This window comes from Anas acuta, chromosome 8, assembly GCF_963932015.1.
Source record: "Anas acuta chromosome 8, bAnaAcu1.1, whole genome shotgun sequence".
In the NCBI taxonomy this organism is placed as follows: domain Eukaryota; kingdom Metazoa; phylum Chordata; class Aves; order Anseriformes; family Anatidae; genus Anas; species Anas acuta.
The window spans coordinates 19,651,548-19,670,057 of NC_088986.1; the positions used below are offsets into that span (position 1 = coordinate 19,651,548).

At 39.8% G+C, this 18,510-nt stretch overlaps 1 protein-coding gene across 6 annotated transcripts in view; it reads right to left on the reverse strand.

Moving 5' to 3' along the window:
- RC3H1 (ring finger and CCCH-type domains 1) overlaps positions 1 to 18,510 on the reverse strand; it is a 71,703-nt gene that overhangs the window by 18,241 nt on the left and 34,952 nt on the right. For 2 of the 6 annotated variants that reach the window (XM_068690400.1, XM_068690398.1), the window contains exons 7-19: positions 18,302 to 18,434; positions 16,228 to 16,346; positions 14,229 to 14,341; positions 10,664 to 10,945; positions 10,111 to 10,328; positions 8,805 to 9,178; positions 8,274 to 8,405; positions 7,522 to 7,692; positions 5,299 to 5,509; positions 4,056 to 4,146; positions 3,813 to 3,948; positions 1,639 to 1,809; positions 917 to 1,032 (exon numbers count right to left, since the gene is read on the reverse strand). In XM_068690400.1, coding sequence (XP_068546501.1) covers positions 917 to 1,032; positions 1,639 to 1,809; positions 3,813 to 3,948; positions 4,056 to 4,146; positions 5,299 to 5,509; positions 7,522 to 7,692; positions 8,274 to 8,405; positions 8,805 to 9,178; positions 10,111 to 10,328; positions 10,664 to 10,945; positions 14,229 to 14,341; positions 16,228 to 16,346; positions 18,302 to 18,434 — 2,267 coding nt within the window. The remainder of the gene's footprint in view (positions 1 to 916; positions 1,033 to 1,638; positions 1,810 to 3,812; positions 3,949 to 4,055; positions 4,147 to 5,298; positions 5,510 to 7,521; positions 7,693 to 8,273; positions 8,406 to 8,804; positions 9,179 to 10,110; positions 10,329 to 10,663; positions 10,946 to 14,228; positions 14,342 to 16,227; positions 16,347 to 18,301; positions 18,435 to 18,510) is intronic. The other 4 variants (XM_068690404.1, XM_068690403.1, XM_068690402.1 and 1 more) reach the window with 2 other exon arrangements.

Here is an 18,510-nt window from a genome sequence, read left to right on the forward strand (position 1 = left end):
TTTAAAAAAAAAAAAAGCAAAGGGACTTCAATACTTGCTGCTGTAGCACCTCAATAAACAGTTCTGAACACATGTAGGCATGTAAAGACAAGCCTTGTCCAATCAACAGGTCACCTCCCATGCTTCAGATACTTATCAGAGAGAAAAGAAATAAGGCTAATTGCAGAGCAGAACTCAAGGACTGGTTATAAGAAGCATGGACTTCATAAGCTATTGAGATGGATACATTTCCTGAATAAATACACTTTCTGAATAAATATGCAGATTCCAAACTACTCATGTGAAGTTTTATAAACTTGACTTAATGAAGCATCTGCAGCACTTGAGTATTTCTGTTTAAGTATGACTGAGGTAGGTAACAGAAAACAGCTGCTACATGGACTCCCAGCATTGCTAGCTAACAACTTACTTCACGTTAAGTATGAAATAAAAAGATTAAAGTAATCCCAGCATCCGTGGTAAAAAGTTGCTGCCTACTAATAAAAGTAAACTTCATTTCAGAGTTACAATATACCTTCCTAGAAAACATTCATATTACTAACCTTAGCTGGGTGGAATAACTTCCCGCTGCATTTGGAACATTTCTTTTCTTTGAAACTAAAACAGCAGATAAAAATTTCTTTTATAGTTGTTGTGCTTCTCCTACTTCACCCTGCTAAACATCCAATACGGAGTAGATGGACTTATGGTCTGACAAATACGTCATTGTTTCTGCTACATTAATTGATATACAGCTACCTGCCAGCTGCAATTCAAACAAGCGCTATAAAACCTTAATGTGTGTGATCTTTTTCTAGTAGGTGCTTGCATATCAGAGATGATGTAGCAAGGTGTATTATCTATAAATCAGAGATTGCCTCTGGTTAAATCACTCTCTTGTTGCGCAAAGGGAGACTGAAGACCCATGTTCACTAACCTGAATGTTAGCGCGAGGTCCTCAGCTGGAACCTTGCTTTGCGGTTCTAATTGTCCATTTTCTGTCTGTTTAGTGGTGCCCAGTTTGTTTTTTATATCCAGTGAAGACTGGCTCTCCTTTAGAAAAAAAAAAAAGGATAGAAGAAAAAAAATCTTTAACATAGTGTTAAAAAAATTGAGACTTTTTTCTTTGGGATCAATGATGAAAGCCTGTAAATTGGAGTTGTACAGTGTAGCCCACAAAAGCCATGAGACAAGAGACTTGCTAAGACACATTCATCCTCTCAGGACACAGTATTTCCTGAAAGGAAGGGATAATTCTTGTAACAACAAGCAAAGACCACAGACTGTAACAGCACACAGACTACTGAATGCTAGCCTGTACCTGCAGAAGATGTTTTCTGTATTAGAGCAGTTTACAAATCTCATGGCACAGTGACCTCGGAGACAACTCAAGGCTTTCAACAAACTCAATGCCACACTTATTTTCAAACAGCAACAAAATAACAGCAAAGTATTTTAAAGTGTCTCCAATTCAAGTTCTTCACAAAGAAGAATCAAGAAACATCTCTAGAAGTTTTGAAGAGGAGAGAAGTGACGAGGGAGATGGGGGACTCCACCTATGGTCATCCAGCAGAGAGCCTTTTGCCAGGGTGGAAGGGCTGCAGCCATCTGCACGGCCCTCTGCTCCACTTCTCTGCCTCCCAGCCCCGCAGCACTCACCATGCTCAGCTCACGGGTTCTCTTCCCAATTTCCCTTTCCACCTGGTGTAGCTCCAAGCTCAGCTGCTCACTTGAGATCATCCCAGGCCACTTGGGAGGTGGGGGTGGGGGCTGTGGTTGGCCTGCCAGGGTAGTCGCCTCCCTCTGCAACAGCAGCCTGTTACTACCAGCCTAAATACATAAAGCCAAGCACATACACAACTGAGCACACAGCACTCTGAGCACAGAAAGGGCACTAGGCCATAACTCTGGAGTATTGCTTATTTGCAAAACCGAGTTCTCTCTCTCCATGCTTAAAAAAGTCCCAATTGAAATCACTTCCAAGGCACGGTTAAACATTTCTTTTTCCATGCAGCCAAGTCTTTTCCTTTTTAAACAAGCAACGTGAAATAGCGTCTACTGTAATGAATTTACACGGATTTTCCCTGCATATCCCTTCCTTCCTGAAACTAAAGTGAAGCACATAAGCAAAACCAATATTCTTTTGTGAGCTACTTGTTGAATAAAAGGTAACAGATAAGGAAACTTGCTGCTTTGTTTATACTAGTAGAATTTTTCAAAGCTCTGCGTTAGAGTTCAGTATTAGTACAAGTCACATAAAACGTTGTAAGAGGTGGACATCAATACGTAGCTCTCGACTGACCCAGATAAAGAAGCACAGGAACAAAGAGGGTCAAATGACTCCAGTCCCTTGCAAGCTACCAGCAGCCAAGTAAAGGCAGTAACCATGTCAGGCACTTAAAAAAAAATCTGGAATCATCTGGGAATCAGTTCCTTATGTTTGTGCTCTGCATTTAAACACAGAAAACACTATCTACTACTCCATGTGGCCAAATATCTGGCTGGGCTAACAAGTAGAAGTGCTCATTTGTTTGGTAAGAAAGCAAGATAGTCTAGTTCTTTATGCTCAGACTGATTTTGGTGATTGTGACAACCGTCTAACAGGTAAATTAATAAAGCCTTCTGGATTTCAAATACCTAGTTGCATCTTTGAACACAAGGGACAAATCTGTTGTTACTCAAAATAACTGACAAGTTCCAACAAATCCAAATTATGGCAAACCAAAGTTCAAACCTGACTATGGAGGATTTAACGCTGACACAATTGCAATAATAATGAGGAGAGGCAGGCCACTTCGGGTTGTTGAAACTTTCCAATACTCTTCCGTTATGGCAAAGGCAGTCATGCAAAATTTAAAACAATTCCTCCTCTGGTTCCCAAACAAGAACACAAGTTATACTCCAAGTAACTACTACTTTTAACTGTTGTTGCCACTTCAAATTTGTTAGCTATTAAGACAAATTTGCAATAACCCCTCAGCCATAACAGAAGTTATCAGGTAGCGGTAGATTCAGTGGGAGCTGCTATCCACCATTTATAGCAGTTCCTTCCAGGAAAACACTAATATGACTAGTGGCTGAGGCATCTAGAATACATGTGTTTTTTTGCAGACAGAACATGTACTGATTTTTTTTTCCTAGGAAAGCAAAAAAAAAAAAAGCAACTAAAGCTTTAGTACATCCATTGTTGCACAATGCCTTGACATTTCTCCTATTTCTCACAAAATAGGAACAGAAGTATCAGCTCATTAATTCTTTTACAAATGCAGACTTCCCATCTTTCCTTGTTTTTCAAGTGACTACATTTGTTCTAAACAAGGACACAAAATATTGAGCTTTACGTTTTCAAGCTAAACATCTTTAATATCTATTTTCTTTACTCTTGTGACTTAAGCCATTTAGGAAGAAACAGGCACAACACAAAGCCAAACACTGAACAGATGAAGGTCAAAGCTTTCTGTACATAAAATCAGACGGCATAAAATCAGATGGCAGTGAAGCCAAGAGGCACAGATACATCAAAAAAGTGTGCCTCTGAGTTAACAGGTGAACAGAGGGGGAGCGAGAGAGATAATGAAAGCAAACGTGAATGAGCACAGAGTGCAGCTTCAAATATGGTGTCGATTTCCATAATGTGAAGAGTAGGGAAGTTTCTGCTGCTAAGCAGACAAGTTTACACTTGTACCACAGGTCTGATGACTGGCATCAGAGGATTAAATATCACTACAGAGTATTATTAGAGTCGGAGAAGGATTATCAGCATATGTAAAGTAGCTTTGCTAGCTTCATCTCTCTCTCTTCCACTCCTTAACACCCTTACAGATGGTACCAACCTCTAGTCCTCGCATTTGTGTCTGCTGGCTAATCTGGTGGTCCACTTGCTGCAGCTCCATGCGCAGCTGCTGCTCCCGCTCAGCTGAAGGCAACTGTTTTCCATGACCAGACACATCTGACATGGACAGTCTCTCCCTTTGGGATCAGAAAAATTCAAAAAATATTTCCTCAGCTGCCACAAGAAGAGATAAAATGAAGATCTAGACAACGGCAAAGAAAAAAAAAACACAAAACACTCCTACCTGTCATTGAAACGTCCCTGAGAAGGTATATTTTGATGGGGAGAATAAGGAGAGCCTCCCCAGCCACCATGAGTTCCATAAGGACTGTAGTCTGCAAGTGAACAGAAAAAATCATATTGCAATCCTGCAAAACTGTCCCTCAACACACAGAGCAAGACAGACATTAGAAAATAATCAGGAAGGCCAGCTCTCTAAGAGTACAAAAGTCTAATATTTCCATTTCTGAAATGAACACAAAAATACAACATGAGAAGTCACACATGCGTAAGGCAGGACTCTTCCTGTATGTGCAACAAGAGTTGCTATGGACTTTCTCAGTGGAAAAACAGCTTTAGCATCTCCAGAGTCTACAAGTTTGTGAAGGACTTCAGATGTTCAGGTCACTAGGGGAAAAATCTGACAGCCACTGTAAGAACAATCATTTTTATTACCCAAGTCTCTAAAAGGCCTGAGTGTTGATTGATAATTCTGCGATACTTAGTTAATACCAGTTTGCTTTCTATGAAGGCTTAATCTGCAGAGTTCTATCTGTGATAAAGTCTAGAAAGTTGTTGCTTGAATTAATCAAATGAGTTTTGTTTTTGTATCAAGCAGTTAACACCCGAAAAATCTAGAAGGAAGTTTTGGGGAAATATCATTACTTTTTTTTTTTTTTTTTTTTTTTTTTAAAGATTATTCAGTACATCTCAAAAAAGAGAGCAGAGAGAGCAGCTTTAGGAGTAAGATATACAGCCATACTATACATATGTTTAGAAAATAGATGCATAGAAAGAACTTTCTAGTTTATTGTTTTTTCCTAACAGTACTCAAAACTATAGCTGTATTACGCCTGCAGCTGCAACCACCTATGAGTACAGTACAGTACTTTATGTTCCGATGGTTTTCCATTACATATCTGAGAAAGCAGTAGGTTTCTAGAAAGCTTTAAATTTAAATTTAAAGGAAGCTTCATCTGAGAGGGACCAACAGAACAAAACAATTTTTCCAGAACAGTGACACCAGATTACCAATGCATTACCTGTGCACAAACTTGTCCTTGGAACAGGAAGAAGTGGCAGCCTTTTTCTTTGGGCTTGTCAGTCTCCCGTAGCCCTATCTACAGTTATTTTAGTGTCTTAACATACATCTGATTTATATTTCTTAGACAAGAAACAAGCTGATAGGGGCTGTCTCCAACTTGCACTATACTGTAGCACTGAAGAAAATAGCAACAACCTGCAAAATCCCAGAGTACACATCCTACCTGAAATAATCGATTTGGTGGAAGCTCCCTGAACCGCCATGGCCTGCATGGGACCAGAATTCTGGTACATTGCTTTGGAAGTACGAGAGATAGCCCCAAATCTCGACACAGTTGGTCGGTCTCCAAATGGAATGAGGTCATCATCGCCAGTCTCTGCTGCTCTTCTCTGCATGTCCAATCGTTGGTCACGCATGGCTTTACTATCTACATTCTACAAGAGATGGGAAAGGCAGTCAAGAACTTGACCAGAAGAGAACAAAACCACATTGCTTTTATAACAAGCTGACACCAGTATAGCAATCTCTCTCATACTCTTGATTCCTTTCACCCTTCAACTACACTTCCTGTTCTGCAGTTTGTAACTCCGTTGTTAAGAGTTTGCACCTCTGTAACAGCCTAACTTGAGCCAACTGTTAGTACCACCACCGTGAAAGCTGCAGGATTAATTCTGATCAAACCAATAGAAAGGAGCAGCAGCAAAAGGAAGTAAAGAGAGAAAGTTTACTTGAACAAGAGAGAAAGAACTCCAGAACTAAGTCAAAGAGATCAGTAGGCATCGTGGAGGAATATACACTCCTTCCATAGTTCAAAAGAAATTCCTCTGAAGCCCAGCATTAAGGACTGTATCATCTAACAGACTGCAGATGACTCAAAATGAGAATTATTCAGTAGAACACTTGTATTGGACACATCCAGTACATCTTTCCATACTCAGATTCTTCTTTGAGGAGTAGTACTGCTTGGAATGTCCAGCTTTCTAACTCAAAGTCAGAGTTACACACTCATGGGTCACAAATGAACAGAAAAACCCAACAGTTAAGGGTTAAAAATAACTTTGCTACAGTGCAAAATTCAATTAAAACTCTACAAGTTTTCATTGGGTACAAGGACTGGTGGAAACAAAGTAGCATAGCTAATTAGGAATAAAGGGGGTGTAAAGAGAAATCACTACTGAGCTGGAAACTAAAGAAACTTAACATGCTAAAACTGAAAGAACCGTTAGACAACATCTACTTCAAAATTCTAAAAAAATCTTGTGCCATTTTAATCTTGAGCCTGTCAGATGCTAGCACCATTTCTAATTTGTTTCTTTTTACTGAGTGGGGAGGAAAGAAAGTAGCCCCAGTTAAAGTGCCACCTGAATGAAATCCAACATAATACAGTCCCAGATGATACTACTCTTATCCTTAAGAAAAGGAATCTCACGTGAACAACAATAAATAGAGAAAGAATTAATTCATTTGCCACCTGTAGAGAAGGTCTCCTGAGATTTTTTTTTCCCTGTGAAGAGACAAAAACCTGAAAAGCAGCAAAGATCCCATTTGTTTATCTGGGATACAGCTCTGGGGCAGAATGATAGCAGTGAAAAAGGAGGCTGCTTCTGCAGAACCACCTCTCAACTAAGTTAGTTTGTTTGCAGTTTTCTAGCAGTAAGAGTGAAATACAAGAATTTTCTGTTGGTTCCTTGAAGACTGCCACTTCAACAGCAATAAGAAAATACTGAGCATAACCTCAGCTCTTCCTCAAGCTAACTGTGACAGTGTTATGACTCAAGCCAAATACGTTCTGTAGTACAGAGCGGTAGAGGCCAAGTAAAACTGAACCAAAGCTGCATATGAAATGACTTTTCTAGATTTTTATTTTATTTTTTTCTCCAGGAGAAAGCCTTCTTTTTGTTCCCAGTTCCCACAGTTCCTTCAAGGCTTTCAAAGAAAGCTATTCAGCAGAAACCAAAAAAGAAATAAAATAGCGTTGGTATTTCAGTCAGTGGTTTTCGTTTGTTTCCTCCATTCAAGATCCCCAGTAATGACACCCTAGCAGCCCTGCCTCTTTCTTTTTGTACTAGGAAAATAGCAGCTGCACAAAATAAGATTATATCCAGACACTCACAGTTTTAGCGAAGGATGGAATATGCAGAACCTACAGTTTGAAATAATTTTCAGGAAGAATCAGTCTAGTGTTACGTTACGATTACACTTCTCTTGGAAAGTTCCAAGCAAGTTTAGGGTATTCTTGTGGTCACAAAAAATCACAAAAGAAACATTTAAGTAGAAGCTAGTAGCACTGCTACCACAATCACCACTCTGTACACATTCTTTGACTGCAACGCATTTTTGAGCTTAAACACAATCACTGCCATCATCCTGGAAAGTAAATGGAAGAGGCCTTCCCAACTCACAGAGGTATAAATTTTACTCCTGTGTTCCCCTAATCCCTACATACCGCCATCTCCACGCTCCTTGCTGCCACAACATCTTTGGGTTTTGCATCTTTGGTTCCAATGTAGGAGCCGATGGTGTCACAGGACCAGGGAGAATACTGGCTGTAGTCATTTCCTTTGTACTTCCCAGCTACCTTCAGGTCTTCATCCAAGTACTGTACAAAAACAAAAATCTGGTTCTGTCAGTGAGGGGAAGAAGCACATTCACAGCCACAGCTACTTAGTTCAACAGCAGGGAACTTGAAGAAAAATACCACAAGGATTTTTATTTATTTTTAAAATTTGATCCATTTGGAGTTGGACCACAACAAGCACAAAATTCCAATCACCTGGCTACACTCCCAGTGCTGACTGTTCACTTGGCCAGTATGAAAGTGGTATTTTGACCTTGGATAAAAACAAACAAAAAAACACTTCTAGCAAGCTGTTACTTAATTCTAAACATGTCAGGAGTAAACGATGCAAAGTCCAGTGGCTGTAAAGGCCGATTCCTTCAATTAATAATGGCTTGACCTCATTCTCTTGGTTGCACCAGAAGTAGATCATCTAGGATCAGTGATAGATCACAGAACAGCCAGCCAGATTGAAGGCTGCACTATAAGGACTTCCCACCCGCAACACAAAATCTCTCCACCATAAGTTTTCCAACGTTGCACTGTTAAAATGTTCTTGTTATCTTCACTCCTCACCACACACAAACTCAACAGTGTTTTCTAAACATGTTTTTGAATCAGTTTTGTCAAAATATGCTTACCTCCTCCGAATGAAAAGGATGAGGCAAGGTTGGTGAAGGTGCAAAAGGAGGTGGAGAAATCACTTTCCTCTCCTCTAGCTGGGCCATGATCTCCTTCCTTCGTCGGTGAAGTTCATCCAGGCTGGGATGAGTCTGAAACAAAGACAGAAATACATTACAAAACTTATGAGGTACTAATATACAAAATTACTACTTTAGAAAATGCTGTTTATCCAAACAAACCATAACTGCTATATGCTGCAAGACGAAGAAAATTATACTTATCTTCTTCGAGCACTAAACTGGATCCTGCTTTTTTTTGCACGTTAACATCATTACAGTTACTGAGTTGATTACAATTACTGAGTTAACCAGTGAGTAGATTGCCTCCCAGTTTTTGATCAGCTTTATCAAATGCACCCCCTTCTGAAACTTCAAGCTTGCAATTCCTCACAAAACCCATCACCTCTTTGCAAAAATATTCAATTTCTCAAGTAATTCATTTTTTCCTCTCACAGACACAGCTACAAAAATGCCGTTTAAAAAACATACCCTGTGGCATGAAGGTCTGATCTGACTGAGATGTGGAGCCACTGGGCAATAACCCTCTGTTTGCTGGTATCTGTCCCTGGATTCAGGTACATAGGAGGGTACAGCCGCTTGGGGAATTTCAATAGGCACAGGGCTTCCTCGGACCATCTCCTCTCGTTGATATGGCTGCACGGGGGGGTACACACGACGACTGTCATAGTGTGGTGGGTAAATGGGTTGTCCCATAGGAGGATACTGCTGCGGCTGTGTGTACTGTGAGCTCACCACACGATCCTGCAGGTAGGGTGGGTAATGGTCTAGATAAGGTGGACCAGGTTCAGGAGCTGATGGAGGAGGTCGCACAAAGCGAGACATGGTCTGAGGATAGTAAACTCCTGAAATTAGACAACAAGAAGAGACAAACAAGATACAGAATGTAATTATGACAACCGTTCATAGAAAGTAAAGATTTGTTCTGCCTCCTGGACAGCAGATGCAAATTTTAATACTCTGAACCACCAATGACTTCTAAGATTGTACCTTCTGGTTATCTGAGGGTTTCAGTTATTTATCTGGCACTTCTGGATAATTCAAATACATACATGGACACATGTACACCACTAACAATGAGCACATTCAATTTTGTGGACAACTGAGATCATCTTTGGCACGCAGAAGTCAAATATAAGCTTTGTTCCCCAAAAATGCTCTGCAACTATTTTTTCTTCCCCCTTTTAGTCTTTCATTCCTTCTTTTCCTTTCATGTTAGCTTATCTTCACTTTGTCTCCAATCTTACATTACATGACAAACATAATTCCCTACCTTTATAATTGTGCCTTTTCTTTTAAAAATCCCCTTCATTATTTTCTTTCTCCATTTGGCCTCTTCATACTTGCAACTTCTCCCCTTATTTCCTTTTCTTTTCCCCTTATTTCTTTTTAATACTGTTTTCTTTTATGCCCAGCACTTTTCTAATATCACTTGTCTCTATCTCACACACGTGCAGACAGTTCTGAAATACCCATACAGTTTTCAATGAGTACTTTTACCCTGCAAGCATAAACCCTTCTCAGGAACAGAGTCTTCAGTCAAGACATAAAAGCCTGCTGAGAGGCAGCTCAGTAACTGCATTTACATGCTAAATACATCTCTATGTCAGACATGTCAATTTCCATTGTATTTATACCATAACCACATTAATTCCCATGGCCCATGTAAAATAAGAAAACTCTAACTTAGTAACTTAAGTAAACACCAGGAAGAGAAGGAAGAATAAAATCAGCATGAAACTCAAAAACGAGATAGAGAACTTGGTCTCAAACTCACCTTGTTGGTATGGTGCTGGCTCAAACGGGGGGGCAGCTCCTCTGTGATCCTGATAAAACATATCTGCTTGCTGAGTACTATACAACTGAGACCCACGCGGTACCATTTGCAACTGCTTGGTGACAGACACTGAAGGCAGATCTGTTGGCGCCCGAGCAGGCACAGGATGAGGGTTCACTGGTAAGGCAGAAATAGAGTTCTTGGGGACAGATTCCAACCTAAAAAGTAGAAAGATGACATTGCACATTAAGGCCTGATATAGCTCACTGGTTCCTTGTCTATATTCCACCTTGTGAAGACTTTCATCACATTCTCCAATTAAAATACATGCAACCAGGGACATAAAGCAGTTTACAGCTTTAGCTTTAGTTTTCTACTGCACTCTACCACTACAAAACATCAACACCAGCCCCCAGACTAAAGAACAACAACAAAAAAAATGTTTGTTGTTTGTTGTTTGTTTTTTGTTTTTGTTTTCCTAGAGAATGGGTTTACTTTTTTCTACTGCATATTTACACACATGACACTTTCAACAAGTTAGGAAGACCCGTACAAGTCAGGAGGGGATCCAGGGGCACTGCTACTCAGATGGTCCATCTTCCCTGGCTTCAGAGCAGTTTCGTAACCGGAGTCAGTCCCTCGAGAAATAAGTTGCGTCACTGTGCTGCCTGATGACACAATTCCGTTTGGCAGAGCAGAGGTTTTCCTGTTGGGCAAGTCCACTCCCCCTTCATCCGAGAGGATAGCTCCTGAAGGTAGGCCCACCTCATTCAGCTGGCCCAGGGAGGCACTCAGGGGTCTTCTTGGAACCAGACGCTTGTTCATTTTACGAAATCTTCAGAAAAAGAGATCATACATCAAAAATTGAAACAAAACGCTGAAAGGAATTTCAAGCTGTCGTTTTTTTCCCCCCCCAAATACAGGTGCTACTCAAAGCTTGAAGTTGTAATTCAAATTTCCTAAGGGCTAGTGAGAGATATGTTTTTCATAGCAACGAAATTCTACCATATATCTGACCTGTTCGTAGCAACTTTAATCAGAAGAACTAGTATCAGTCACGCTAAGGATGGATTTGTCATGACAAGTATACCAACTATTCAGAGCTCAGGTTCCCACAGCAAGTTTAAAATCTTACCTCCTGTACATACATCCATTACAACTGTACCAAAACCAAACAAAACCAAGTATCACAAAATACTACCTGTAATAACGGAAACTTCAAAATAAGAATTACAGGCTATTCAAGTCATTTTATTTAGAGAATAAAATGATAGCACACAAAGGGATCAAAGAAGATGAAAAGATTCCCTGTTACACCATTTGTATGACAACACGACAACTTAAGTCTTTAGTGCAATATGGTATCATATATTAAAGCAGTTTGCCAAGATTTATGCTGCTATAGTCATATGCAGCTTTACCACTTGCATGGCTTGATAAGTGATTTCAGAGATAGTATCTCTAAACACAGTGTAATTCCAAAAATCTAACTGCTTCTGATAAGTCTGAACAAACACGAGCCTTTTAAGGCTTGACAAAAATCAGCAGACTGATGGTACTGGACTAACAGAGCGAATTCCAGAGTTGAAGGTCCTCCACTAAACCTCCTGCCATTAGATAGATACCAGAATGCAGGTGGGATGGCATATTTGTCAGCCTGCGTGTTCCTACTGGTTATAACTGCAGAACAAGGGGCTGTTCCCTATCTAGGAAACCTTCAAAAGGGTTGAATGGGTTGAAGCCAACACTTCCAAATCGTATCTAGCAAACAAAGTGAGATAACACAGACTAGGAGAGTACACACATTGCTGCAGAAAATGAAGAAAGTGGGCCATTATACTCTAGCACTCAATCCTTGGATAATCTTGAGGTTTGGCCACATACACAGGATTAGCAGCAATGCAGCCAGTAGGAAAAAAAGTATATATATATTTTTTTTTTTTAAATATGTGACTGACTGTATAGAGGCAGACAATTCTTGCCATATATAGCTGGGCTGTTCACCTGTAAGAGTTCATTGGCAAGACATGTTAACTATCTCGTAGCTAACTCTATAACTCTCCAGCAGCACCCCTCTTTCCCGGCTGGGTCACCCACATACCCAAACTGTCAGTTGACGCTGCACAGTACTGACAGTGGGCATCATTCAAAATGTGGAAAAAGGAGTAAACAAACAGGGACATCACCATGCTGTCAGCACCTGAGTAGGGCCAGACCACCTGTGGCTTTCTAATCATTTGCTGCTCTGAAGTTATTCTGGCATCTCCTGTCAGGTGAGTGAGTCAGCTGGAGTGAGATACGGAGGTGAGCTGAAGTGAACTCCCCAGGTGAACTTACTGCTTCACCTGGGCATCCTGCTCAATGCCCAAACCAGTTTTCCACTGAAAAGCAGCAACAGGATGTTGGGAAACCACTGTCATGTTCTGCCTGGCAATTACTTCTGGTCATCTCCCTCCTATTAGGTCTCTTAGAGATGCAGTCACGTTTGCAGTCACATTTGATAGCTCCTGACCCTTCTTCTGTGAAGGTTTGCAAGCAACTTGCAAGAGGATGACGACTAGACACCCCTGCTCATTCATCTAGAGCACAACAGCATGCTCAAAAGAGAGACAAACATATATAAACACACATTCAGATCAAAAGTGACAGGAAGAGTTCACATGGTATTTTATATAATAAAATGCTTTGAAAGAAACCAAGTTGTACAGTGCTGCCCTCTGGATTCTTTTGAACAAATTTATGAATGTTTGCTGCAGTGTGTGCAGGACAAATTTCTTGTAACACCAAAAAATTAACGATCACCTATGCAAAACAGGGTCTTCATCCCTTGCCAAGAGGGGGAATCAGCTGCTTTTTAAGCAGGTCTAGATTGTAATTTGCAATCTAAGGCATTACCACATACTACCCTATAACAGCTCTTGTAAAATTAAAGCTATATATATATATTTCTATATATTTAATATATATGTGTGTGTATATATATATATATATATATATATTATATATCACAGAATCACAGAATTTCTAGGTTGGAAGAGACCTCGATCATCGAGTCCAACCTCTGACCTAACACTAACAGTCCCCACTAAACCATATCCCTAAGCTTTACATCTAAATGTCTTTTAAAGACTTCCATAGCAACAGCAATTTTCTCCCCCAAAAAAGCATTTCAGATATTCTCCCACGCATATTGTACATATCAAGTATTTCTAAAAGGAGGACAATTAATGTGATATTTGCTCAAAAGGAATTAAGCATAGATAAGAGACACGAGGAAGAATCAGAACTCAAAATACTCCAACAGCCTACAGGAACCACTGCAACCTGAAGCAGAACATTCACCTTGCTTCACCCCAGGACAACATTATTACTATGGCAAACAATCCAGTCCAGATAAATCAGGCCTCCTCCACCCGCAAACCTGATGAACTGTCTTTCTTGACATACACGACTAGTTTGGCGGTGAGAATACTGACTCACCACCCTTGTTAACCACCCAAAATGGCACTACCATTCTCCATTTTCTTAATACTATGACAAAAGGGAAAAATGAAACAAAATAAATAAATAAAACAACTGTTTCTGCACAACAAGTATCAAAGTCCTATTCTCTGTGATTTTGAATAACCGCTTTTGTCACTCCAAAACCACGTGCACTGCTCTTTTTTCTTCCCATTTTGCCTATGCATTACATGCTATACAGCTAGTGAACTGCTGTATCAGTATTTCCAGTTTTAGACTTTAAGAAATCTACCAGTATCATCCTCTCTCTCACACACAATTAAAAAGCCAGGATGAGAATCATAAATGACTGACCACAATAGATGCAATCTAGTAGTATTTTAAGCCACACTTATGAGATAATGAACAAAGAAAGCCTACCCCCAACATCTCTAACACTTCTTGTGGAAATGTCAAATTTTCAAGCTGCTGTTGTACAAAGCAAAATATTTCATATTTGAGAATAAACAGCTCCAAAACCTAACAGGCGACTGTTGTAAAATTTTCATGTTATTTCTTGCTAATGTAATAGATAAGCAATGCTTCCTCTCCTCATTTCTAGATATGATAAAAAACACTCCTAAGGATAAGGCGAAGCAAACGATTTGTACACTTACTTTTCTAGCTCTTCCTGTGAATGTGCAAAGGTGCAGCTGGCTCCTCGGGGGCATCCTCCTCTCTGTTTCATGTCTCGGCACATGTATGTCTTGTACTTGCTGTGCTGAGGAGGCTGGCAAGGTTAAAAAAACACAAGGAATATACCAGATGTAAGTGCACTTAACCAAGAACTGAAGATATCCTTTTATTAAGGGAGAGAGGCACAACTGCTGAACATTCCTTCAATTTAAACATTCCAAAGAGTATCTAATATGAAGCAACTGGAGCTGTATTGATGTTTGGTTGTTCAACAGAACAAACAGATTAAAAGAATAGTTGTTTTGACAACTCAGGTACTATCAGACTTAAAAGTTGTTTATTCATTACTGGATCTTGACTGAAACATAGTTTTAAGTTTCTGGAAACAGTTCAGTGAACAAAACTGATATAGACTGGAGAAAGATATTACCATGCTTAATCAGAAATTGCCAAATATTGATCAGGCTTTGGAGTAGACGGAAAATAAACACACTTTGGTCAGTTACTTTTCCATTGCTTTCTGTTAGCTCAAAAACAGCACTGAAGTATCCCTTTGATCTCTGTGAGAGTTAAGCTTCACCAAGACACTTTGGGTCCTCCTTCGGACTAGAAGTCTCTTGATTACCTTTAATAATTATTTTTATTAATAAAAGTTGAGGATTCAGTCTTACTCCTACACAGATCATCAGGATATAGGCTGTCTTATGGATTCCTGTTAGTTTACAAATACACAATGCCTCGCTACAATCTCACCATCTGCATGTATGCCTGTTTTCCAATCTTTAAATCAATTTTGACAGAAGGCCAGAGGTGGTCTTGAAGTTACTGAAATGCACAAAATTAAATCAGTTGGAGGCAGAAATATTCCATATCAGAGTTCTCACCAAGGAAAAGGTCTGTAAAAGTAGACTCTTGCTTTGTGAGAAACTCAGCCAGAAGATGCAAATCTGTCAGAAGTCATCTGCAGACCGTTTTTTTTCCTCTTGCTTTCTGCTACAGTGAAGAAGGATTTAGGCAGGATGTATGTGAGCTGCACAGCCCTCTGCTGGCCACTATTGCTAGCCAGCAAAACTCTGCCCCAAACCCAGCATACATCCCCCTTCCCACCTGGAGATTTTGTGTTCCTTTACAAGCATATGCCAGGTCTAGGCAATGGCCGCTCCAGAACAAAAACCTTCATTGTTTTTCCCACCCTGATTTCCATTTGTGTATTCCTACTGCTTTTCCTCTTGCCAGTAACTGTGCTCATTAGACATCTGAGTGAATGCAAAAAAGTAAAAGAACTGAAATAATTTACTTTGATTTTTCTTCCCCCTTCTCCTAAGAGAATCCTTCTACCTGTTCAGCTCCCTGAACCAGCTCTTCAGGAGGCTGAGTGCCAAGGCAGATAGGGAATGGGAACATATGACAAGCAGCTTTGTCTTTCTGCAGCATCTAGCATTTAGATCAACTTAGCTATACAACAAAATGAGATCAAAGGAACACATGGTAAGATGTAATTGTGAGATAAGCTAGTATATATTTGGCAACATCAATTTCTGAAACAACAGCAAAAGAATGGTTTAGAAACCCAGATGGTTCCTTCATATGAAGTCTTCCAAAATCTTTAAACTTTATACACCATTAAATACAGGTGTAAGATTCTTTTCATTAACAGAGCGACTTGGCTGAAATGTGTCATTAAAAACAAGAAAATTCCCACAGATCACAGTGCGAGGCGCCCCAGCTCCTCCTCCCCACTTTCTAATGAGAGGTGTTAATTCGTATCCCTATGCTTGTAGCTTGATCAGATTGTTTTCTTTTCGTCCTAGTGAGCTGTGCAAATCCATGCTTTTTATTTTTAATATGAAAGAGTAGCAACATTCTCAACCTGCTCCTTGTGAAACCAAATCTCTCCAGGTGGCACTAACAAACATCTGCTATTAGAATGAGCCAGATAAAATTTATGAGTAAGTTTTTCTTGTACGATTTGGCTTTTACCTGTTGCTGATCCGTTCCTTTCTTGCTGTGATTCTGGATATAATCAACTAAGCCATGAACAACTGTCCTCACGGCAACCAGTCCATTTTCCAGTTGTTCCCATGTTGGAGGTGGAGCATCTATTGCATCGACAGGAAACAATATATATAGGAAGAAAAAGAAAGTCAAAATGATCTTCTAAAACCAGGTTACTAAGAAACCACCAATATAATTTTTTTTTGTTGCTTCTGTTAAAGCTTCACAAATGTCATTGAACAAGAAGGATTAAGCTCTTTAATTCAGAGATACGTACCACCTAATGAATAAAGTTATGTATAGAGTCACGATTGAACCACACAAAATATCAAACGGGCCACTCTATTAGCCATTTATTAGCATGCCAAATCTCCTTTTACAAGAGCTTTCATACCCCACAGAACTCCAGAGAAAATGACTTGTACAAACTCTTCATGTAATGGATAATCTGTCTGAAAATCCCACTTCACAAATTAGGCAAGATTATTCTGTATAAATGCCACCATCACTTGCCTAGATCATGCAGTCACTGAACAGCAACCAAAATTGTTGTATCCCACATGGAAACATGTCACAAGGCTAGTATATGCACCAGAGCATCCAACACAAAGCAGTGCAAATAAATTTCAGGCTTAATCCTAGAGCGGTACTTGCTCTATCTAGCTGACTGACACACTTGTCTAACCATTTAACCTATTCCAGCAGGTGACAATCCCACTGGGTGCTGACACACTCTGCTGCAATACACAGGACCTCCAAGTGTTTCTCTAAGCGCCTTTCAAGATCTTTAACAGAATTATGTTCTGCTCACAAGTACGTGACACTTGCAGAGAAGCTGCAATGTACCTATAGGACAGCAGGGAAGCAACTCAATAGCACAGCAGAGCAATGACTTCAAAATCAGACTTCCATACTGAAACTTCCAGCAAGGCTATTAGTGATTCCACTTTCCTTACCACTCTTTGGCTAACAAATTGCTAGTACACAGTTTTGTCTCTGGCTAGTTACAATATGAAAGATTTGGGAAGAAAGTACTGCCTTGCCTTTAACTGTGAAGTACAACTGTGAGAAAACTTTGTTTCTCATACAACTGGTCCTCATTTGAAAGGTCAGTTTATTTGCTTAGACAGAAACTAAGAACTATGACTCCTGATGTCACAGTTTAGGCATCAACACACTTGATTAGTTTTGGTTTTAACAAAAATTAATGGGTATAAAACTTCAACTACAGCACTATCCCTTCCATCCCTACTCCCTCAGGGGGTCCATACTCATATTGCTACTGACTTTTCCAACACTTTCCATCTCTCTTCTGTCAACATCTTGGATTTTATGTATCCTTTACGCTCTTTCCAGCTTAATTTCCCCTTCCCAGACCATCGTTCACACTTCTACAGAATTCTATATCAACAAGGAAAACAATAAATTCCTTAGCATAACACACCTGTCTCATTAAGACCAATTCTTGCCCAACTTCTGTCTTTTCTGTAATTGTTTTCTTAAGGAATCTCCCCAGTTTGTAAATAAATTTGCTCTGGTAAAAGAACTGGAGAGGAAAAAAACTCAGACTGGCAGCTAAGGCTTTGTATTAGGGGTTCAAATGATAATCCTGTTGCTTTGCAAATCTGGTTTCCAACAGCAGCATGTTTACTAAACAGGGAAAAGTAGAAGAGTAAGACTGCTGCCAGTCTCTCCAGTTAGAATTGCCTAATATAAGGCATACACTATGTAATCTCACAGAATTGTATGTATCCAATATCCTCATTCATGCTCACCTAGTGCTGTCAAACAAAGAAGATAGCTTCTGAGAAGTTGTAAAATTATTCCTGACACTCTTGAATTTATTTTAGCTTTAAAATAGTTTTCTCACACAAATCACTGCTGTTCCCAGGTTGGTTATGAATACCATTTGAGAATCTTAAGTTTGAGTTATAGAAGATGTCTCCTACCACTTGAGAAACAATTTTTTAAACTTGTAACACTTCAAAGGCTCCTCTTGCTAAACTGAACGTGGTGATTTCTTTTGGTCCCCCAGCCCTGCAAAAACATCTAGACTGACCTGGACTGGGATCAATATTTGCCAGGAGCTCAAGGTGAGGTCGAAGACGATTCAGGTTAGCTGGATCTCCAGTCCTCTGGAGAGCAATAGTTAATTCCTGAACACTCTGTGCAAACGAGGCTGGGGTCTGCAACTTAAAAAAATTATAATAATTAACTTTCTACAGGCAAAGCAATCCTCAGCGTTTCGAATGGTTGCTCCACAAGATC